The sequence below is a fragment of the Trachurus trachurus genome, assembly GCF_905171665.1.
Source record: "Trachurus trachurus genome assembly, chromosome: 14".
Taxonomy (NCBI): Eukaryota; Metazoa; Chordata; class Actinopteri; order Carangiformes; family Carangidae; genus Trachurus; species Trachurus trachurus.
The window spans coordinates 16,823,222-16,847,991 of record NC_139903.1 but is presented as its reverse complement, the minus strand read 5'-3'; the positions used below and the strand labels follow the sequence as shown (position 1 = coordinate 16,847,991).

Genomic DNA, 24,770 nt, shown 5'->3' with positions numbered 1-24,770 from the left:
CCCTGCAGAGAGCTGTTTGGGCGGGGGCAGGTTTATTTGTCTTCCCTGTGCAAACATTAACACAACAAAAAACCCAAATAGACAGACGTGGCTGATGATGATTGCAGTATTGCGTTTGATTGATATATTAATAGAGATGCAGATACAGAGGCATCAGGATGAATCACACAGAAATTGAAGCTGTAGCTTTTAAAAAGCTCCTCATTTCTGAATATTCTTATTCCCATTTTTACTCTTATATATGTTATTCTTTTTTTTCCAGTCTTTATGATCCTCTCCTGCGGGGTTGTTGGTTTAAGACGGGAGAGTTAGCTGGGGATGAATAATCTTTCTTACCTAAGACTTTATTCACACAGTCTTTAAAACCTGTCCTCTGGGGATGAGGACAGAAATAGATTTATGGTTATTATTATTTACTTGCTTTACTTGCTTCCTCAGCCTCCCTCTTTCATACGCACACACATTCATACATTCATACAACAGTGGGAGCTGTCCGTGGTTCTGAAAACTGCCAGGCAGCTCATGATGATTCAGAGGGGGGGAAATGAACTGTCCATGGTGCTGAAAAGGAGCTCTACACAGTTTTAGGTCTCACAGAATCACAGTAGCTGTTTGTCCCTCTCTTTCTCTCGCTCGATGCAGGAATTACACACACACTGCATCCACACATGCACACCAGTCCATGGAGAGCAGTTTTTAATTGCTCTTCCCTGTGTAGCTGAGGTTTTAGGGTTGGTACTGAAGGCTAAATGCACCCTGTTTCTTCAATGTCCGGGTCCAATTTAGCACACAGTAGTGACTGGCCATCCTGCACGAATGTTTGCTTTGTAATTAGGGTGTTAGGCTTTTCTCAAAGACATAAACCAGATTCTTTCTCTTTGTCCTGCAGAGTGAGGGGTCTGATTTACTCCTTCAGTGACAGAGAAGTATTTTCTTGATTTTTATTGTACGTCTTTATGAACCAGCCGTGCGAAAATCCCATTACTTTACAGTATGCCTTCATTGCTTTAGTTCTATAGGATCGTTGTTGTGCTGAATTTAAATTTATTAAGGAAATTTAATTAACAAAGCAACCTTACAAATCAAGCTATAAAGACATACCATCTGTCTCACTCTGTCTAGCTCTGCATCCGCCTCTCTGTCCCAATGCATCCACATCTCTTCTTACTCTTTCCTCTCATGTGTTTGTGTTGCAGGCATCAGCGGTCAGTACCCTCTGGTTCAGAATGTGACCGTGACAGAGGGTGGGACAGCAAACATGACCTGCCGTGTGGAGTATAATGACAACACCTCCCTCCAGTGGTCAAACCCGGCACAGCAGACCCTCTTTTTCGGGGACAAGAAAGGTGAGTTGGAGATTGATAGACAGTGGCATCCATTGGTCAGATGCAGTTGAATATTCGTTGTGTTAAGTTAGTTGTGTGTGTGGCACAACACACAGTAAACGGGTTTTTATTGGTTTTCTTCTTTGTTTTTTTTTTAAGTTGGAGAGCAGCCTGAGAAAGAACTCTTCATTTTTCTGTGTCTGTCAATTGAATATGCAGCGTTCTTTGTTGTGTCATAGCGTCTGTCCCACATTTTACATGTCTGTGTTTTCCTGCACAGGATGTGTATTCACAGCACAGGCACACACACACACACACACACACACACACACACACACACACACACACACACACACACACACACACACACACACACACACACACACACACACACACACACACACACACACACACACACACACACACACACACACACTGTTTTAATGCAGTCTCTAAAACGTTTGTCTGGGGATAAATGGTCTGTGGCTATCATCATTTTTTTACTCCCTTACATTTCTAAACTTAACACACAAACCCTTCCGCTGGGGTGGTGGGATAGGTATGGTCAGTTTCCTTCCGACTTGTTTTGTCTAAAACAAGATGCACAATGGAGGGCATCCCCTTCAATGAGCAATTCAGACTCTAATGTCTATATTTGTGTGCAGTTAATTTTATGTCATTGTCAGAATTGTTTGTTGTGCATATTTGGACAGTTATACAGTAGAGATTGATGTTATTCTATCAGATTTCAAAATCAGTGGTGGTACAAGGACCTGGCTAGTGTAAATAGCTGCGGTAGTTTTTGCAACTGTTGCCATCGTTTTATATTTCAAATGCAAAAATGAGCAGTGCAAACCCTGGAGCGGGTTGAATCTTCCCATGGAAATTGAGTTATGGCTGTTGTTTTTTTTTCCTGTGCTGTTCTATCTGAGTCAAAAGATGCAAATCAAGGTAGAACATCAAAAACAGCCCACACACTCTCAAAGTCAACCCTGCACCCTGCTGCGCAAGTGCCCTTCACAGCGGTCCTCCTGTACAGTACTTCGCTGGAACTGCCTCCAGCTCATCTAGTGCAGTACAAATTAAATTTCAGGTAAAAGAACAATCCCAGTCACGTGAGTGTGGGATCCTTCACTATTATGGCCTTGTGTAAGAGCATTAAGTTCGTTACTAATAACACAATTGCCATTTACAGTCTTTTTTTAGTACAACACAGTCATTAGCTATGAACTCTCCCTTGCTTTGCGTAGCTTGGTGGTGATGTATTTTGTCAAGGTAGCCTAGTGCAAGGTTACTGAACGAAATGAAACAAATGAAACATGAAGGCTGGATTGTTTATACAGCCACAATATTAAACAATGACTCCACTCGACAACATTTGAAGCAAATGAATGGAAATTATCGAGAGTACGGTAAACCTTTCCTGTGGGAAGGATTTCACTTGTGTTTTAGAAAGGATAATGACTCCAAATTAGTCCACTTGTTAAAACACTTTTCCTTAAAAAACAAATATTTCAAACATGTAACTTTAGGTATATTTTACAATAAATGCAACATAAAACAAGCCAAAATTGTCTTTATTACGTAAACTAAACAGGGGGAAAAAACAGTTTTGTTATATGGGATTTTAACAACCTCATCAATCTCCCACCAGACTATCTGTGAGGAAATAGCCAGAAAATAATGCAATCTGCAGAAAAGACTGTTCTAATAAGCTCTGTATAATAAACACTTTATATACTTGAGATTTCCATGGTCCCGCAGAGAAATTCCCTCGGATGCAAACCCCGGCTATTTTTGCACATGTGCCCAGACTGAGTGACGCACATACACACACAAACACACACACAAATTCCCACATGAAAATCATGGGTGTGGCACAAAGCCACCAATGTTTAATGGCTAATAAGTACAAAGAGTTTATTCCTGACCTTTCACACCCTCTTCACTGCTGTCCTCATAAATAGGATTCATGGGTGTCATTTTTTTTCTGTACTTAGTTCATGCCTGCTGAAATGATTGCACCCTGTGCGTCTCTCAGCTGTATTAGTCAAATGTAATAGTGTATGAATCACACTCTCTTGTAAGTGTCTGGATTAAGCACATATGGGATTTACACACTCTTCCTCCATTATCCCTCTTCCCACTGGGCTGCCTTGTCCGTTTGTGTGTCCGCACACAGTACTCAAGCTTGTACTTGTGTGTCTGTTTGCATGTTGTTTTTGTTTTGTTTTTGTTTTTTTTTGTTGTCTTTTTTCCCACATAGTAAGTGAATGCATGCATGTGCAAAGCATTCCAATTGTCAACCATTCACATTTCCACTTACCTACCTTTTTCGGAAATAGTAGCAGTAAAAACCTGCATTGAACATCAAATTCAACAGCTGAGATTCTCTGCAGGTTATTCCATATCACACCAGGGGTCGGGCTTGGGGGTCTATTTCATGGCATTTTCAGTGCAGAGCTCGGAGATTGGAAATGAAAAAGCAGCCAAGGACTCTTTTATTATCAGAAAAGCAAAGGGATACTACTAAGGCCCTGGAATTGCATTGCTGTTTTGGGTTTGGGTGTGTGCGTGCATTTGTGTGTTTGTCTGTTTTGGGAGTTGCCGTGCTGAATGTGGCAAATTCAGATGCACATGCTGATGGGAGCGCTGAGTTGGTGAGTGTTTCCAAAGTGCCACTGGCAGTGCGAGAAAGGAAAGATGTCTCAGCTGCAAACGCCTTTGAGCACAGTAGGTTTCAGATTAATTTTCCTTGCTGCCTGTTGGGAAGAAAAAGATGAGGATTAGGGCAAAGCGAACAGTTGCTCAAAAATACAACCCCAACCTGCCAACTTTTTGCACACTTTTCTTTGTTAAAATGAGCTGGAGAAGTATCTGTTTCTGTGCTTCATGCCAACAAACAAGAAGTTATTTTAACACCTACATTCTTTAAGGTTATTGACTGACTCCTACACCACAGTATTAATAAATACAATTAACTTACTGAAATGTAAGGGTTTTTCTGTTTGATTTTTATTTGGAAGCACTAAATGAGAAAATGGGCATAAATATAAATCTTTAATCTTTGGATAATTTCTCCTGGAGTAAGAGGCAAGAACATTTTAAATCATCATACATATTCCATTAATATTAAAGATTGTATACGCAGGCCAATCATCTAGGCCTAGGAATTGTTGAAATAATGTTTGCTGTCTAATTCAACAGAATCTCATCTGTGTGCACGTGTCCTATCGCAAAGAGTGTCATTTACATCCGCTATTAAAGTCGGCCACCCAGCATTAGCATAAACATATTGCTTACAAAGACAAATGCAGCCAGTGACTCCATTACGGTCCTTTGAGTGGTGCCGGTTTCACGGCTGTTGTTGTTTAATGTCAAGGCTGAGTCTCGCCTCGAAGGCGTTTAGTTGGATGAAAGAGACTCCTCTTGTCTCCCGTCCTCTCAAAGGTGCTGCGATGGCTGTGAAGAGTTGTTTGAATTTCAAATAAGTCATTGTCCTGAAAATAGCCAATTTTGTCCTTTCCATCACTTACTACTGAGGGACTTAAACTGTGCTTCGACAGCAAGAGAGAGATGAGCACTGAGCAAGAGGGATTCTCTCCTTTATAAGATTCAAAAGAGGCTAATATCTCTTTACAAATTGCTCTTTTGGTTTCATGTAATTCAAGACTTGATAATAGCTTTATTTCCTGGATGAAGAAATTTTGCAGTGAGGTATAATTACAATTTATCCGTTATTCCCATACTAGAAAGAACCTATGTATAATTACTTTCCAGGCTAAATTTTCCAGGCCTATTTAGTGGACTCATCATGTGTGAGCACTGGCTAAGGTGTGACATTTAAATCATTTATTCAACACGCTTGCTGTAATTTGCTAAACCTTTTTCATCCATTTCCTTTTTTCAACGCCCACATCTGTATTTTCATTTTCAACCTACAGCGCTCCCTTGATCCCTTCCTCTTCTCTTTAATTATCTGCGTTCCAGAGTATGGCAGGATCATGGTTTACCCGTTCTTAGAAGCATCATAAAGTCTTTGCCTCCAGCACACGTTCAGTGCACCTGGATATTTTACAGCTTTGCTCAAAATCTGACCAATGAAGCAGGTATAGGTATAGGTATCGGCAGCTGGGTGTATTTCTTGGGTTGGATCAATCAGGATCAGTAACTGGCACTTTGACTTTAGGGTGCAGGCCATTTTATTTTTGCTCACTTTCAAGCATCAGCTTAAATGTTTTGAAAACTGGTGACGCTTGTGCACATATTGTGTTCATGCATGATCTAATAAGCGTTTATATGTTGTTGTTTTGCTTTCATTGTCTTATTTAGGCTACTGTCACCAGAGGAATAAAAATGTTGATTTAGGACAAAAAAATGCAGGCTGCAATGTTGCTGAATTAAATAAGCTATTTGCTATTGCTACATAGCCAACATTAGCATGAACAGCTGCTAACTTTCAAGTCCGGAAGAAACTTGACTTTAGAATTAAATTTAATTCCTTCACCGACCAAAAGTTGTCCCCAGAAGTGGAATACAGCGCTCTTGTTTTGCTTTGATTTCCATCACTTCTTTCTTTCTAGTAAAGCTGACATGCTCACAAATTAGTGTCTGTCTGCCCACCCCATGTTGTCACTGCCTGACCTCCTAGTCACTGCATCATCCTCTTCTTGAATCATAAATGCAACAATGGCTGAAGCTCTCAGCAAGTCTGACCTCATGTTAGTACCAAAATGTATTTTGTATCAGCTATTTTAATATTTTCTTGTATAGCCATTAGCCTACAGCCATTGTGACAGTTTGGCAAAGATTTATCCGAGCACAATTGATATACATCATTGATGAAATTACTTGGTTGATATCTCAAAGTGTTGCCTAGTTAATGCATAACATTTATGATCCTTAGTCAGATTGGTCTTGGCTCAAATAATTGCAGGTTCATGGAAAAGACACACTGACCCTTAAAAGGTCACAGTGACTCACTCCCCCCTTAGTTTAATAATAATAAAATATTTAATAATAAATATTAATATATATGAATATTAATGAACATTGGTATAAAAAATACTATATGCCAGCCGAGCCGCTAATTTACGTCTGTAGTCCCTAATAAATAAATAAAATACAAAAGTACACCACAAGGAATAAAAACAATACAATAAATACAATATAAATGGAGATACACATGACGATACACAAACAAGAAAGGCAAATATTGGACACGGTACAGTACTCTGACAGGACATGACAATAATACAACATCCAAACAGCACAACAAGTAAACAATGAACAGTCAGTCAAGTCACCAAATCCAGTGAGTCACCAAATGTAAGAGTTTCTTTACATTTTTGCTGTATGAGCAATTATATGTTGATGCTGTTTGCAAAATTACCAAAGTTGCTGCTGCACCTGAGGTGGACATCACCGTCTACACTGTGCCATCTGTGGATTGATTGAATCTGTTTAAGCATTAAGATTAGTGTTCTGGGTGAACAGCTAAGGGCCAACTGCTCGTTCTGAGACCCCTGAGCTGCTGAATATGAAACTATTCAGGTCCTCAGATGTCAAATATTCAGCTGTCTGAATCAATTTGCTGGCTGTTTGTGGTTGTGCTAGTGCTTGTGTGTATGTGTAGGCTTGTAAGTGCACACATATACGTGTGTGCTTGTGGAATGTCAAGCGTTCCACCTCCCTAGTATGCAGTCATGAAAGCTTTGATGCATTCAGAGTATCTGTGCCTGAGCAATTTAGAGGATAGGCTTTTAAAAGTTTTCCAAAGCAAATAACAAAATAAGAAATGCCTGAAAGACTTTTTATTAAACAGATAGAAGAACTTCCTCTCAAAACTTAATCTTCGCAGGAAAGTTAAACTTCGGAGACAGCTGTCTTTTTTTTATTTCCTGGAAGAGCGCCTCTATGAAACATCCTTTCATATCGGCCTGAAGATTGGTACGGTGTTCTCTCTGATAGAAAAAAACTTGACTGTAAATCTCCAAAGATCCCTAACAAGTCCCCCCTCTCCAAGACAAGGACCATAAAACATGAGAGGAAGAAAAAGAGGAAAAAGGAGACGAATGTAGGCCTTGGTGGGATAAAGGAGAGGAATTAAGGAGGCATTTTATTAGAGCTCTCAGACACAGTTATCACCTCTGAAAGACACGAGCAAACTTTTTCTTTGACCTTGAGCGTTCGGCGTCTTCTCTGCTAGTCACGTCTCTTTCTTTGCATGTGTTTAAAGGGCTTTCTTTCCCCTCTGCTTACTTGTGTTTTTGCGAGGTATTTAAAGGTGCAAAGTATAGTGTGATTAAAAGCTTAGATCTGAATAGCTGTCATCGATTGTGTGTGTTGCCTGTGAATAAGAGAAACTGTATCAGCTGTGTTTCCTTTGCTTTAAAGCAGGTAAGGTTGAGAAAGAGACTGCACTGTCAAACGAAGCAATAGATCCAGTTATTACTGCCTTTATTAGTAGAGCCATTTATCATTTGTGAGGTGCAGAGAGAAATACCTCAGGCAAATGGGAATAATTAGCTCACACTTAGTGACAGGCTTATTCTTTCTCTCTTCCGGGAGAAAGTTCTTGAACACAGCTGGAAAAAGAAACCATATTTTATAAGTGAATGGAAAATCAAGAATAGTTCTGCAAGAGATTTCTTTTAGGATGTGGTCCTCCACTTTCTTTCAAAAGCCCTTCAAAGTCATTTTGAAGGATAGCTGCAGATTTTACCCTGGAAAAACATGTACCCACTTACAGACCAAGGTTCCTGTTCCCCTACTCTCAGGGTTTGAATGGGGGAAATTGCATCCCTGTACAAAATACAATAAGGTTTATATTCAACAGATGTCTCCTCCCCGACCTGCTTCTCGCAAAAAAAATTAATGAAGCAGGGCTGGTGGAGGTGTCCTACTGAACTTAGCATGGCAGGTAGTATCCAATGAAAGAAAATCATTTCTGTCACAGGGAAAATCTCAACAAGCCAATTATTGGAGAGAGTTTGGCACATTTTACATTTAAAGGAAGCCAGTGTGAGATACAGAATATACATTAAGCTATTCAATAAACATTGCATTCCGTTTGCTTTTCTCTCTCCGTCTTTCCCTCCCTATCCCTCTCTCTTTTTCTCTTTATCATCCCTTACACACACACACACACACACACACACACACACACACACACACACACACACACACACACACACACACACACACACACACACACACATAGATACACACACACACAGACAAACTCAAGTCCCAAGATGGGTTGTTGACAAGGAAAAGAGAACAGTCACATCCAGACAGAGGGAGCTGAATGTATATTCTGAAATTTGCACTTTTCTCATTATAAAACTGTGTCACTTGAATGAGCAAACACCTGCCAAGGTTCTATACTAATACATAGTGTCCCTAGGTAGATGAAGTGGTAGGAAGGGGGGAAGGGGAGGGCAGTGGAAACATGGGGGAGGGAAAGGGCAGATGGGAGAAGAGAGATGGGGAAGAAATGGACAAAAGCAAATGTGCAGACATGATAGGCCTAAAGTGAGTGAGGTTAGATATATATAACTTTATATCATGCCCTGTGACTCCTGTCCTATTAGCACAAACATTGTGTTTACTCACCGGCTGCCTTTACTGATGGAGAAGTGCAGACATCGCAAAGTGATAGATGTGCTGCTGTATTGCACACAGCCTGGCACATTAATTGCATATACATAAACCTATGGATATACATGTAGCTAGTGTGCAGTGTTGTCTGCTCAGTGAGTATGTCGCAATCACTGGGGCTCTGGAAACATACAGATGAATCACAAAGTTGTGTGTGAATGGAGTTGAGCTAGGAAAACGTTTTTTGGATTCTAAAGTGAAGTTTTATTCCCAGTGTGTGAATTAAAAAAAAAAGATGAATTGTTGGGTAATTGTGATCAAAATGAAACTTGGGCAATCAATGAGTAATTGTGTTTTGAAGAAAACACTGTGACTGTGTTTTACTTCTGGTTTGTGTGTGAAAAGTCGAATAGCCTAAGCCCTACTAGATGCAATACTGCATGTTGACATGGATGTTGAGGAAAGGCACAGTAATGCAAAGCAGGAAGCATCTGGGGAAAAGCAGTTTGCCGCTGCTGAGCCTGAGGTCCAGCTGAGGTTCTGACAGAAACATGAACGCACCGCGGAACGCCAGCCGTCATCAGCAAAACAGTCACAGTGCAGAAAGAGAGAGCGAGAGCGAGAGAGAGTGCGGCTCGCAGCAGGCTTTTTAAAATCAAAAGCAGCTAAAGCAAACGTCGGATGAAACATGCAAATGCACCGATATCGCTGTTTGTTTTTGTTTGTTTGTTTGTTTTGCAGTATAGATACACACTGTGTCTGAACAAGCGAGACTGAGGAAGAGGAAACCAGCAGCTTACTGCTCTGTAGCCAAATGCTTTTCACAAGGCAGATGCTTTAATTAAGTCACTGCACCATATTCATGTCATCCTGTGGCTTCTAACTTCTCTACTCCTATTGACAGCTTATAGTGAATACCAACATTGAACAACTATATATTACTACTGCAATCTGCGTATTTATGATGTTGTTTATTATATTCTACCCTGCCTGTTGAGTTGTATGCTTGCCCGTAGACGAAGATTTACATTTTGGTATGTTCATCCCACCTGCTGTGAACTGACTCACAGACTCTACAGTAGGTTATGTTAGCAATTAATTCAGTTAATTAATTGGAAGCGAACCATTTGAACAGTGTCTGTATTTGTCCTATAATTAGTACTAAATTACATAGTTCTTTCTACGAGACATTTTAGAAATTATTAGGAAATTATGGACCAATAAAATCAAACGTTGCTGCCGTGGACCCACATCCAAGCACATGCATAAATTGATAACCTTACCACATGATGTGTTTGTGGATGTTGAAATGCATTTTCTGGCTGCACATGCTTTGTTTATATTGACCTGTTGCTCATTAATGGGTCAAAGATTAACCCTGAATATGAACGTCAAACAAAGCATGCGTTTTCAAAGCATGAGTTTTAAGAAGATGGTTTCATCACCATAAGGCCAAACGTTTTTCCTTCAGAACAAAAATGTCACTTTTAATTTAAAAGTAACGAGGTGTCTTTGACCTTCTCTCTGTACAGCTTCCCTCTGTCCCTCAGTTTTCCTTTTCAAAGTCGTGCCGCACCCTCTAGAGATTTGTTTTAAGAAAAGGATGGCTGACACTCCGCTCTCTTTTCTGTCCTTTTCTGAACACACTGTTTGGGAACAGAGAATATTGTGGCTTTGGTGTTATGGCTATTTAGTCTCTGTTATCTGATCGGTCATGGCTGAAGTCAAGGGAATCTCAACACGGATGCTCACTAGTACTTACAGTTAGAAATAAAAAGTCTTCCCTGAGTTTCAAACTGCATCTGTTTGGGCAAAATAATAAAATTGTCAGGTCTCAAGGTACTCTGTGTTCGCTCTGCTGAGATTAAGGCAATCAGATGCATAAAAGACTATCTATCTCCCTCACTGTCTGTGCTTCACACACATACACACACACACACACAAACTATAAACAAACAAGAAGCAAAATAGGCAGAGGTGTATTGCCCATTTGTTGCAAAAACAAATCAAACTTTGATGCTGACAAGTGCAGCTTTGCTTTCTGTCTCCGTTTCCATATTCACAGCGAGACGCAGGCTGAGGCTAAATGAGCAAAAAATGGTTGCACATTCAGTAAGTACTAGTAGTTACTGTGGAATACAAAATCACTGCTACCCTTTGATGTCGACAACAACGCCATCCTCCATGAACACATCCAGGAGGACTGTCTGCACAAATGGTCTCTAATGCATGTCGGGCAGCCGCAGCACCTCTGCAGACAAATAGTGGAGGATCCTCATCCTCACCTTCTCCTCTGTCGATATCCAGCCTTTCACTGGACAGAGAGAGAGAGAATATAGGTTGCTCTGCCTGGGAGGAAAAAAATGGAAAACTGGAGGTGGACTGAACTGTTTTGCGTTTAATAGAAAAATTCTGAAAAGTATGAGTCATATGTATGTGTCATAACGTCCAAGTGTGTGTGTGTGTGTGTGTGTGTGTGTGTGTGTGTGTGTGTGTGTCTGTGTGTGTGTGTGTGTGTGTGTGTGTTAGCTCCAGTATCATCTGTGAGATCATAATCTGCAGTGTTAAAAGTGTACATTGCCATCCGCGATTTTCATGTTTTACTGTAAATAAATTAAGTTTATTTGTATACAAGTTTTGATTTTCATTCAGTTTGACAAGATATTCAAACATAGTAGCTCTGAAACAAAGAAAACAGTCAAAGTCTGAATGAAGAAAATATACAAAACTAAATGTTGTAAACACTTGTCATCCTGTCCAGCTGGTCGAGACGCTGATATGAGACTTGAGTTCATTTAAAGCTGAATTTTTGCTCAGTATTCTTTACTGTATTATAGGATCCTTACCATTTATGTTCTGATTTCATGCATATATATAACACCTTTCATGTTTCTAAATCCGGTCTGAATCCACCCTTCCAGGGGGATCAGGATGATCCTGCTTCTTGGCACCTAAACTATCCCGATATCCGCCCGTGAGCACTGGAAAAATGTGCATACACCACTTTAAGGAAGACTGTGCAACTGAATCCAGATTCTAATCTGAATGATCAAAGTCTTCACATCAGATAAAACGGTACATTGAAGCCCAATCCATCCATGACGCAAAATTTTACAGTAAAATCCACACTACATGTTAAGAACATGTTCAAGAAGTCATCACTTGTCAGTTTCAGGTAATTGTTTTGCACTAATATTGCCAACCAAGTAACAACACATATTAAAAAATATAATCATATTAATATGAAAAGTATATTGATAGTATTCCTTTGTTTATCTTGTGAAAATTTACTAGAAAAATAATTAATTTGCTACATCAAAGGTATATTTTCTAAGCTCAAAGGATAAAAACTGCTTTGACATGTCTCCAAGTTCTTCAGTGGGATATTGACAACAGGGGAAGAAGAAAGCAGAGTCCCATCATCACCACAGTTCATGAGCCAGCAACAGTAAATATATTTTTTTGACATTTGCCTGCTCATACTTCCTTGCCCAGAGCAAATAAGACAACAGTTGAATTGAAGCATTGTTTGACTTGTACACTCTCACAGGTTAGTGTGGAGCTGCCTGAGTCGACAGAATGAGGTCTGGGTGGGAGGAAGGAGAGAAACTGAAAGACTGAAAGAGAGAAAAAGCAAACGATGTGCAGAAGCAAAAATTAATCTGTTCTTTGTCTAAAATCAGTGCAAATAGTCTCCTCTTTGTCTTTTATTCTTTGGTGAGGCGTTTGTGTTTATACATAACAACTATCTTTTCAGGACAGGTCTCACCATTAGCTGAACTGGCAGTGCATTAGACGAAAACTAATTTGATGGTCTTGCATTGGTGGCCATGTGTACTCAAACACACACACACACATATGCACATAGAAAAGGAATGTTCTGTCACCGGTGCCAAGCTTAAAGATATGTCATGTGCTCATATCAACATGTCACGCCTGCTCAGGCTCAGTACACAGCATGAAGGGATAACCGGTGTTGTGAAGGACGGGAAGGGACAGAACAAATGCAATAATAAATGGGAGAGAGCAGCTGTCGTTTAGCCAAACTGATTACGACTCAACCCGCCAGTTACTGTAGGTGTTTAGCCTGAAACCAGCAAAGCAAAGCGATCCATCCCTTGGCAAACCAAATGACATGAGATAGTGCGCTCGCTGACATTTCTCTACATTTGTCAGCTCTGTGATCATCGCGGCATACACAGGCGCTGTAAAGAGAATGCAGCCCCTTGTGCTCCAGAGCCAGACGTTCACCAGTGACTGACAAATTGCAGCCATGAGCGAGTCAAAACACGGCTAATACCGTGGCAGTTGGCATTGATTTCATCAGTCAAATACAAGACTGAGAATCTGGCAAAACACGTTACATTTTAAACAGCGTTAATGTCTGTACCAGCTTCTGAAAAGCTCTTTCCAAAGCTAATTGACTGTTGGTAAATAACACATCTTATATTTTTGTCATACTCAGTCAGGGGAGGTTAAGGTATTTAGGAGGGAAAACATGGCTCTTTTTTTTTAATGACGGCTTAAAGCTTTAGGCTGTTGAAACACAGTTTCAGTACTTTAGATACCTTGGGTATCATTTCTCACCAGACAGCCACTCTTTAAAGTACTCTACAAACAGACTGTCTAATGGCCTTTACTCTTCAAATTTGTAGAGAGGTTACAAAGGCAGGGCGCTCTACTTTTTGTATGATTTGTCACAATTACCGTAAGACAAGAATTTTTCTTTCATGTGCGGGCACATGAAAGAAAAATACCTGTACACAAACAGTCGTGCCTCTTTTCTGCCGAATCCCATCACGCACATTCTCATATGTGAACACATACACGCTCACTGTATTCCAGCGAGGTGTGCTCAAAGTCACTTTGATGGAGAGTGAAAGCAAAGTAGCCTTGGCTGCTCATATTAAATAAGGTTTTGCAGGAAGGCGTTGTACTTGCAAGAAGAAGGATTGAATAAATCTGTTGAGCAGCCAAGGCCACAGAAACAGGAAGAAATAGGGTTTTTTACACACTCAACAATCCTCATGTTCTGTTCTCAAAGCACAAACCAGACTTTTGTATAATGCAATGCACCTCTTGTACAAAACAGATGTGAATCATGTCGTTTTCATGGTGTCACCACAATCTGAAGCCTCGGTGCATGCTCCCACTGTATCATAGATATTAAGTACAAAGTGCAGTTTGAAGACCGTGGAGTGTCTTTCGACTGGCCGTCCAATTTCAGCAAATCCATTTCAAGTCTCACATCTAGCCAAACTCTCATTTGGCCTCTTTCTCAACCTGTTATTACATTATTGATTTCCATTCCTGTTATGTCTTTTGGAAGATTACATTTTCATATAAGTAAAGTGTCTATGAGGGCTTCCAGCAGGGGGGAAGGCTGCATATGCCAAACTGTAGATGTGCAGTGGTGAATTTGTTTTCAGATTCAACTGAAAGTTTAGTTTTGAGACCATTTTTATCTTGTGATTTTTCCATTGTTTATACATTTAAATTTGCCTCAATGTACATTATTAACACTGTGCTTGGTTTTTATAAGCACAAGTACTCTTTTATTTGAAAGTATAAAACAATAAAAAATAAGCCATTGGCAAGAACTACACTTTACCACCACCTTTAGCATTTTAACTTAATTGAAAATACCCATATCCCTTGTGTACCAATTTGTGTTGTATTAGAAGTTAAATAAGAGCATTTGTTAATCATGCCAAAAGCCTGAATTGCCTATTTTTGGAGGCATTACTTTTTCATTTTTTTTGTGGCATGTTTGAACTGATACTTTTGGATAATAATATGTGTGGACAATATGTACATGTTAAGCCTCACATAACAGGGGGACTGCAAAGTATTACCACACCACTGATCTGTCTTTCACTTTGATGTTTCATACTGCTGTGATCTCACATTTGTAAAACTCTTTCTCTCTAAGGTTTTCTGTGTTTAAGATGAATTATCAATAGACTAGAAATATTTACCAGTCTTATCAAGCTTACTGTGTTCCAAATTAATGCTTATGTTGTAGGAGCAGAGGAGTGTCACTGCTGAAGTCCTCATCACTTTTAGTTTGCTGACGATCCATTTACCAACTGTCTCTGTCTGTCTTTGTCCAGCTTTGAGAGACAACCGGATTGAGCTGGTGCGTGCGTCGTGGTCGGAGCTGACCATCAGCATCAGTGATGTCTCGCTGTCTGATGAAGGCATGTACACCTGTTCTCTCTTCACCATGCCTGTGAGAACAGCTAAAGCCTACCTGACTGTTCTAGGTAAGTCCACTTACATTACATCAGTGTGTCTGCTTAATCATAGCTGTCCAGATAAATTTTGCAGTGAGGTAGACATGTTTGTGGAGCAAGTCACAGTAACGGTTAGTTAATAGAAGAAGTCACATACTGTGCACCTCAGATGTACTGAACACTCAGAGGAAACACTCTTGTCCTGTGTCTTAGAGGATAACCCATTTGGAAGTTTTTGATTTTCAGATACATTATCATCATCAAAATGATTATTATATTAATTGTATTATTCATTGTAATAACATTTAATATCAAAACCTATCACTAAGAGCTTTTATGTTGTTGCCAATATAGTACCATATTGAATACTTGTCTATCACAATGGATAACTGTTTAGCAACAGGAAGAATCAAAGGTAAAGAGTCAAGAGTCACCAAGCAAGAAAAGAAAAGAAAAAAAACCACTGAGCTTCCCAGCTCTCAGTTCAGTCCTAAATGTTTAATCATTTTTATTAAAATAAAAACTACTGACCAGCTGCCAACATTTTCAAGTGGGCCGTGAGCTGGAAAAGGTTTGGGAACCATTGTGTTACTGTAATAGATTTCAGTAAAACTGAAGTCAGATCAATGGTCAAGTGAAGAGTTAGTAGTTTTTGTGTTTGGGTCAATTTCAGAATATTACGATTATTATTATTATTATTATTATTATTATAATGAAAACTCTAGACAATTGTGCGGCCTTGGTGGAGCCTGTTGCTCATGCCTGCATGTGCAGACAAATGAAAACCACTGCTTGTCTCTCTCTCTTTCTCTCTCTCTTTAGTAATGTTTGTGTTGTGATCATATAGCTTCACGGAAAACATTGTCTCATTTCCTGCCACAGGCCTTATCATCTTGCCAATTAGTTTTTGCTAATGTTAATAGATGTGCTTGTGCACTCCAGGACCATTAACTGGCTCTCTGTGTTAACAAGCATTCTGAGAATTAGAGACATTAAAGGCTACTGCTCAATAAGGATATGGAGAAAATTATTTTTTGCAATACTGAACAATAGTTAATGGTGCAAGCCAGGAAACAGAGGGAGATTTAATAAACACACAAAACAGCCAGGGAATGGCCTGTTTAAGGACACTCAGTGCTGCGAATGAAAATATTAAAAATCATTTAGACAAAATACCAAACTCTAAAATCAACATACAATTATATTAACTGGTGAATAAATATGGACATTAACAAATTGCAGCAAACTTTATGACATTATGATGACATTTTTGAAACATGCCGTCTAGTGTGTATTCATAGTGTTTGTGAATACATTATCATCATAATTTTATAAACATCAACAAGAAAATGAAAAGAATTACGTTTTGATGCAAGCCAACTTAAGAGGTTGGCTGGGTCACCAAAATGTCATCGACAGTTCATCCTGGGGGCAATGTGGACGTGCGTCACAGATTTCATGGCAACTCATTCATTAGTTGTCGAGACCAAAGTGGTGGATCGACCGACAGGCTGACATTGCTATCTCTACGCCCCAAGCTCAGCTGAGAGTGCACCGCACAAAAAGTCCAGTCAATAGTAAATGACTTTGATATTAGCCCTGAATAAATTCACACAATAACGACAGGAATTATCAGTCCTGAGATCCAGTTCTCTTTTCTTTTCATTTTCTTTCACCAAGCATCAGAAATCTAGCTCTCATTTCTTTTTCATGTCTTGAAAGCGCTTTTGGTCATGCTTAAACAGCCGTGCACACACAAACACACCGAAATCCTTGTTGCACGAATGAGAGGAGAAACACTTACACACAAACACACAGGGTTGTACGCTGGCAAAAACACACACACATGCACACAAAAACAGAGAGACGGATTAAAGCTTTGCAGCCTCTAGCCACCCAAGAGGAACTTAACTGTATAAGATGAACATTGTATTTGATCTGCTCTCTTTCAGTCTGGGGAGAAATGCATCATACACTTTTCTCACTCAAGCCACACTCACTTATTCATAGTCTTCTACATGCAACACAATAGTTAGCAAGATATTGTGAACTTGCACTTTAAATACTTGAGTATAGTGAGCTGGAAAAAAAAGATGCAGACAAAAAATGACACATAGAGCATTTAGTTCAGCAAGGAGGAGTAGACTTCACTCTGTACTGGATGTACCAAGCACTGGTTTGCTCCTACAAAAGGATGAAAAACAGAAAATAGGAGGAACCTTTAACACTGGTACTGTAATAAACCTTGCAGGAGGCGGTGAGACAGACAAGGCCAGAGTCAGTCAATGTCATTGACTGACAGACCTTTCAGTCACTCCGCCTGAGGCCGACTTATTGCTCACTGACATTAGAAAGGCACACGCTACACACTTAAAACGCTCATTAGGAGTGACCTGCAACATTTTCTGCACAACCGTGTAGCTCCCAGTGTCATAACCCTTTGCTCACCAACATGCACGTACACATGCGCATGTTCTTTGTTATTCACGTGAACCAAACCACAAAGAAGGGGGACGGCCCAGTGGTGTGATAGACCACCCAAAACATGAATAACCCCCCCCCCCCCCCCCCCCCCCCTGATGTGTTCCTGAACATGACACTGCTTAGGAATGCAGCTCTGCAGTCTGCTCCCCAGTCTCGCTGCAGGAGGCCAAGCTGCAGGGAGAATTTCCAGTACAGCATAATAATATTTTTGCTGCATAATGACAAACCGCCAATTAGTTCCATCTCTGTGATTTTCACTCCATCCAATAGGTGTACCAGAGAAGCCAGAGATCAATGGCTTGACGAAGCCTGCCTTGGAGGGCGACCACATTACCCTGACCTGCATCACTCAGGGCAGCAAGCCCGCCGCTGACCTGCGCTGGTTTAGGAATGAAAAGGAGGTCAAAGGTATGCAACATCTGTTTCTGCATTTACATACGTGTGATTATTTCATACGTTCATTATGTGAAAGGTTTCAGAATGAGAGCTATGGTTAAAAAAAAAAATGTTATGAAATTATCAGTTTTACCAAAGCCAGGAGGGAGAGTTCTTGCTTCTCTTCTCTGAAAATGAGCTGATTGTCAAGTTTCCAATGAAACAATTACGTTTTACTTTTCAAAACTAAATCTTAATCATTTATGCTGTTGGAGCAACTATCTGCTGATTTCCTAATATCTTGTATCAAGCTAGCTTCCATTTGTAACAAACGACTCAATTAGGCTCCTCCCTATCTCCCTGTGTTGTCAGATACCAAACAATATTGGTTATCATACTTCAGCATGGCTCTCACAACCTCCCTGTGCTTTGTAATGGAGCACAAATATGCCCAAGTTGTTTCTAATAAAGCAGATTCAGCCTGTGTCCTCTGGCCTGAGACCGATACATTAACCTCCCTTGTTATCAGAGGACCGTTCTAAATCACACTGACTGGACTCCGCACCTCATTTCCACCCTGCTCCTGCTCTGGTCTACTTGATGAGCCGTCAACTTTGTAATTGTTTGAAAAGGATAAGGAAGAGAGAGACTGGCAGACAGGATGTGAGAGAATATTGAAGAAAGTAGAGCCGGAGACACGAATGATGAAATTATGTTTTTTTAGGAGGAGAGAAACAGATGCAGTTCTGTATCAAATGAAACGCGGAACCCAGTGGGATAGGACTGTCACAGATCTTTAGCACAGTTGCACAGTTGCAGAACTTTTACTAAGGTTTCTGTGTTGTTTCACAAAGCAGATTAAAGTCAGATATAAAAATGCAAATTACCCTTTTCTAATTTGATGACTGCGAGTGTAAAAAAAGAGATAGGGCTGAAAATCATAGATTTACGTTTTTTTTGTTTTTTTTTTGCCCAAGAAAAGGAAAAACAATGCAAGTGATTGGAAAGAAACTGTCAAGATCTCAAAATTTTTGTATAACCCAACAGATCAGTGAAACTCAGTAATGAGTAAAACAAGCAGCCAGGTGTTGCACATCCTAAATGCCCAATTAAATATAGTACAATTGTCTTCATGAGAGGCGTTTGAGGAGCGTAGAACACAGACACTTCACATACTTCATTTCCCTGCTTATAAGAAGCATTAATAAAGCACAAAAATTATTTTTGCCAAAGCATGCGTGATTTCTGCTTTGTAACTTTGCATATTAATGTTTTCTGTCTGCTGTCACTTTTTTTCTTTCTTGGTTTCTCTGGAATCACTGACAACAGGCACGATTTCTTCTTTGTTATTTCTATTCTTAAATTCCTGCACTTTGTGCTTTACTACATATAAAGTGCATTAGAGAACTATTACAGCTACAATTCACTGAGTCAATTAACTGCTAACTGAGAAGTTTAGTTTGTTTTTGTTTGTTTGTTTTTTTTTTGGGGGGGGGGGTTCCAAACAGCGTGAGTCAGTGTATTAACTAGAGTCTTCCAGGCCTTCTGTTTGTTAACACAGAGAAATCCTCACCTTTTTTTGCTTGGATTTATTATGATGAGACAGAACTTGTTCCACTCAATCTCTGACACCATGACGACATATTTATGTCCTGTAAACAACAATCCTAGGACTTGTTAAATGCTGATTTCATTAGCAGATCTCCGAGTCCATTATTGTTTTTTTTCTACAACTAATCAACACAATTTTATAATGTATAATAGTAGATTCTCACTGCACTTATTTTTTTCTGAAGAATGTCTGAGGAACATGAGGCGCGTAGAAACAGAATATACACTAATTAGCAGAGTATTTTTCCCTTACAGGCTCACGGTGTCTCTACGGGTGATTATTGCGTCTCCCAGTGGCCCACGACTGCGCAAAAAGCTTCCTGTAAGGCAAATGGAAGCTTAGCCAGGACATTATGTTCTTTTAATTTACCACAGAGAGTGAACAGGTAGTCAGAGATATCCTTGGTGGCTTGAAGTGGAGGTAGTCTCAAGAGGATATGCTTTCTCATTAAGGTCAGATGCTATAATTCTCTCCACAACTTGGCACACGACTATCTTTAATTTGGGCCTTGTACAATTTTATATCAGTATATTATTCACCGAGACAAGGTTGTAGTTCTTAACCTAGAAAGGCTTGTTCAGGTCTGCCCTTCTGTGAAACTGTATTCAGCAGTGCATACGTCTTACAATACTTGACATTGTTGAAACTAATAATTTAGCTGAAGGTTTCTGTGGAACGATTTATTCAAAGAAAGGAAAAGCATCGGTATTATGTAGCCATTTTTCTCTTTGTAGAAGAGGTCTTGGGAACGTTGTCCCAGAACAGAAAGCCAAAGCTTGAGACTTTATACAAATGTCAGATAAGAAGATTCTTGTCAGATCTGTGATTTGACTCGTCAAGAATGTCAATCGGAGCTGATGTTTCAGGCCTCACTGAATTCACTGAAAAGCTCTCTTGGCGTCTGCCATTACACCCTCTCTACGCGATCTTAAGCCCAGACAGCTCAGCCTGCTATCTCACATTAAGGGTTTCCCAGGGTCCAAGATAAGCAAGCAGATAAGCCCAAATCAGTGGTGGTTTTCCACACAGTTATAAGCAGATATCATGGTTATCTTTCCATTTAATTAACAGTAGCTGGGAGATGATATTGAATCTATGTCATCATATTTATTCAGACTTCCTCAGAACATCCTGTGCAATAGAAAAAGTTATGTTAATCTCCCATACTGACATATTCCAAATCTGATTTTTAATGCCACAAAAGGTTGCATCTAATCAACCGAGTCCACAACAACACATTTTTCCCCCCCGGGCTGTCTGCGTCATCACTGTCTTTCACTGTATCCATAGAAATCCCACGATAAAATACAGTAGAAATGACTGAAAGGTTGTTGGTGCCAAAGGTGAAGAAAACACTGATCCCTTGATTAATACCTTGTCTTTTCTGACAAGTAGGTGTCTGTTTTTAATTAGCAGTTTGCTGCTCAGTGTGATTCTTTTGTCAGGCATTATTCATGTGGAGTTCAGGAAAAAGTCAGTGCTCAAGCTTATGATTGACGCACACAATTTCACACATTTACTTCTACATTGTCACACCATAAATGCGTCCCTGCCACTAATTGGTCCACTTTCCTTAGGTAATAAGAAGGCGTGAAACCTTGTGTGGATAGTCAGTCTGGTCCGTTACATGTGATGGAGATGGAGAGTTTGTGTTTGGGTGTCGCATTTAAATGGGGGAAAACAAAATCTACCCACCAAGCCACTCACAGGCAGTCAGACTCACTCTCCACATTTAAAACTGACTAAATAAATAAACAGAGAGGCAACCAAACACAAAGGGCAACACATGTTAATACACAACGTGTATATATGCATGTGAAGGTGAATGTGAGCACACTCAAAGTGTTCATCATCCTGACAGGATCAGGGTGTGTTCAATGTAAAAAGCCATCTGATTGTGGGCAACCATGCTGGGAATAAATGACAATTGTGACATATTGGTGTGGGATCTGGGGGAATAGAGAAGATTATATTACCGGCAGAGCCACTGGAGCAGTCCATCACCCATACGCATGCAGCTAACAGACACCCTATGCTAAGTGTGTGCATGTGTGTGTGTGTCTGTATATATGTTTGCGTGTGAGCAAAACAGACAGATGGAGCAGACAGCCTGCACGTAAGGACATAAGCTTGTGTGTGTGGAACGGAATCCAATATTCTTATTTCTCAGTCTCTTTGTCCCTCAGATCCCCTCAGTCCCCACCCAGTAATGATATATTTCTATCTCAGTTACACACCATAACCCAGAGAGACCTCTGCCAATATCACCACATGTAGCACTTGTTTACACACCACTGAACCAGAGGGAGCTGTGTGGAGACCAAGCAAGGCAGAGATGAAATGAATATTTATTTCAAATAAGGGTGGGGATGTTCGCTATCGGACTAGTATTATCATACTGTCTGACCTAAACTGTAGAGGTTATTGCTTCATCATGTTATGCGATAGCTCTATTCCAAAGAGGCTTTAGTTTAAAAAAAAAAACATATTTGATTCAGATTTGCTTGCTGTCACATCCCTGTATTGTCAAACATGTTAGTCAAGGACAAGGAACTATTACTGCGAACGTACCTGGCACTATTTTAGGTCGCTCTCTGCTGACTTTTCAATACGCTATAACTCAAGTCCCATTCACTGAAGAGTTTAACAGTGACTGAACAACCTTTTTGAAATAGTGCTGACTAATTCTTCATTCACGGGTAATTGTCCTTGACTACTGCGAGTGTGAACAGAGTGAGGTGGCCATCATTATTCCAAGGTTTTGTCTGGAAGGAGCCATTGAGGAAAAGCGAAGAGGCAATAGCTCCTGGAGTTTATTTCTAAGACGGTGATGGCGATGACACTGCTGGTGGCACTGTGACACTAAAACAACGATTAGGTTCGGGAATGTAAAGCAGTTTTCTAGTTAAAAGAAAAATACATTCTCAGTCATTTTGGCTGCATGACACAACCTTGCACACTACTTAGAGTCTGTGTTGGGACTACAGTTATACAATCCACCTCCCTGGGATGGAGTGGATCAATGGCCATTAAAGATGTAATTTCAAGATGGCTCCTGCAAGTCATAGTGGCATGAATAAAAGATGCTCAAGGCACACAGGCACACACACGCACTCTCACTCACACACACACACACACACACACACACACACACACACACACACACACACACACACACACAGACATGTTCACTGTATCCTGTATAAAGGAGAAGCACCGATGTAAAAGTACTTTAATGCATGCAAGGTATGGTATGGTATGGTTACATTCAAAAAGATGAATAAAGAGCAGCAATATCTTCAGCCAAAATATTTCATGCACCACCTTTCTTTCTTTCTTTTTTACTTTCTTTCTTTCTTATACAGAGATATATTTGAGTCATCCTTGGCCTAGCGTAAGAGTGTGTGATCAGGTTAAAAGACTTCGACTTGAGCACTGTGGTGGGAAAAAAAGAGGAGATCAGATTGCTACACCCACTGTCTATGCCCATTAAGAGCAACATCCTAGAGGTGGAGCACCTGTCTAGTTTTAAATGCCAAGGCACGGAGACGGAGCAGACCTCTCTTTTTGGAGTGGAAAACCGTCTTCATGAATCCACAATAGACACTTTTCAGCCGTGAATGCTCCAAGAGTTTCATGTCAGAAAGGACATGATGATACGTGTCTGCCAGGCGCTGATAGAAAGTCTCCTAACATTTAAAAATTAGTTCCCTGGTCATAGTCACCCGTCAGTCAAGCACAGAGACCAGACGGGTCAGAAAAGTTAGGATGCCTACGGGCTGAGAGCAGGCCCAGCTCCCTGAGCACTGCACAGTGGCCAGAACAAGTGAAAAGTTAGTGGAGGGCACAATATATCATCTCCACACCTCACTGGGGCTGCAGCCTGCTGTGTATTACTGTTCTTGTTTTAAAGTTTTAGTCAAACCTATCGCTATGCAGCTCATCTGACAGGCAAAGGAAAGCATGCAGGTCAGGTACTCATCAGGCAACACTTTTTTTTTCTGTTTGCATCATGAATTTTATTGTATTTAAATGAGTGTTTGTGCCGCTATATATTTTGATTATCCTCGCCCTAGCCCACAGGCGAATTTGCATTGTTCTTGACTGAGTAAATTGTTTTAAATCTCAGATGGGATGCAGTTCAGGGGATGTTGAGTCAGCCCTCGGACCCCTGCTGCCAGGATTAGTCAGCTCTGTTGCTGTTGTTGATGCTTCCTTCCCCACCCCAGCAGTCCTCCTCTGTCTCTCCTGTCGATCCCTCCATCTTCTTTTCTTGGGTTGTCCCTCTCCCCTGTGAAATGGCATAAAAGGGTCAGATTCTCACATTTTTCACGCCTGTCATTTCCATTTCTAATCCTCCGAGGCTCTGTCTTGGCTCGCACCAATGATGCAGAGCCCTGAGCACCCACCCACAGAACAGTGTGCTACAGTCACAGCCAAATACTGGCAGGGCTTTTGTTAAGGAGAGGCACCACAGGTGAATGTGGCAGGATGGTGTTCCACTTTCAAAGAGCCAAAAACTGTTTAAATTGCAGAGCGTGTCAGAGAACGTTTTTGCATATGTTGAATTTCCCAGCAATTATTAAATGAATAACAATAAACTTTATTTATATTATTTATAAGTCACATTGGTGAGTAGAATGCAAATAGATGCACAGAATTATGCCCTGTTAAATCTGCAAAATGTCACTTTTTGTTAGTTGTTTGGCCTTTTCAAGTAAGAAAAAAAAAAAAAAAAACAGCTACTCTGAAATGCCACAATTTTTTCTAAAATGTATTATAATATAAAACATGACTTCTAACAATGAAGAGTGGTCCAACAGTCAGACAGCAAAATTAATCATTGTAGCAGAGTCAAGAGATGCACTTTCTTATTTTTTATAGCACGACCTTCATGAAGAAGGTTGTTTTGTTTTTTTTGCTTACTAGTTCAACAGCAAGACCAACACTAGGGTTTATGTAGAATTTTGTTGCTCTTATATAGAAACCTTAATTGGTGAATAATTCACTGTGCATTTTTTTTATTAACCTTTTTTCAAAATAATATTTGACAGTTTCACATGAGTGCCCTGACAGTCAAGCAATGAAAAAAAAATTTGATTTAGACAGAAAAACTTAATTATTACTATTATATAT

At 40.1% G+C, this 24,770-nt stretch overlaps 1 protein-coding gene across 1 annotated transcript in view; it reads left to right on the top strand.

Annotated features, from left to right (window-relative positions):
- LOC310997495 (cell adhesion molecule 2-like) overlaps positions 1-24,770 on the top strand; it is a 205,021-nt gene that overhangs the window by 156,671 nt on the left and 23,580 nt on the right. The window contains exons 3-5 of the mRNA XM_083987205.1: positions 1,197-1,346; positions 15,041-15,193; positions 17,918-18,055. Coding sequence (XP_083843331.1) covers positions 1,197-1,346; positions 15,041-15,193; positions 17,918-18,055 — 441 coding nt within the window. The remainder of the gene's footprint in view (positions 1-1,196; positions 1,347-15,040; positions 15,194-17,917; positions 18,056-24,770) is intronic.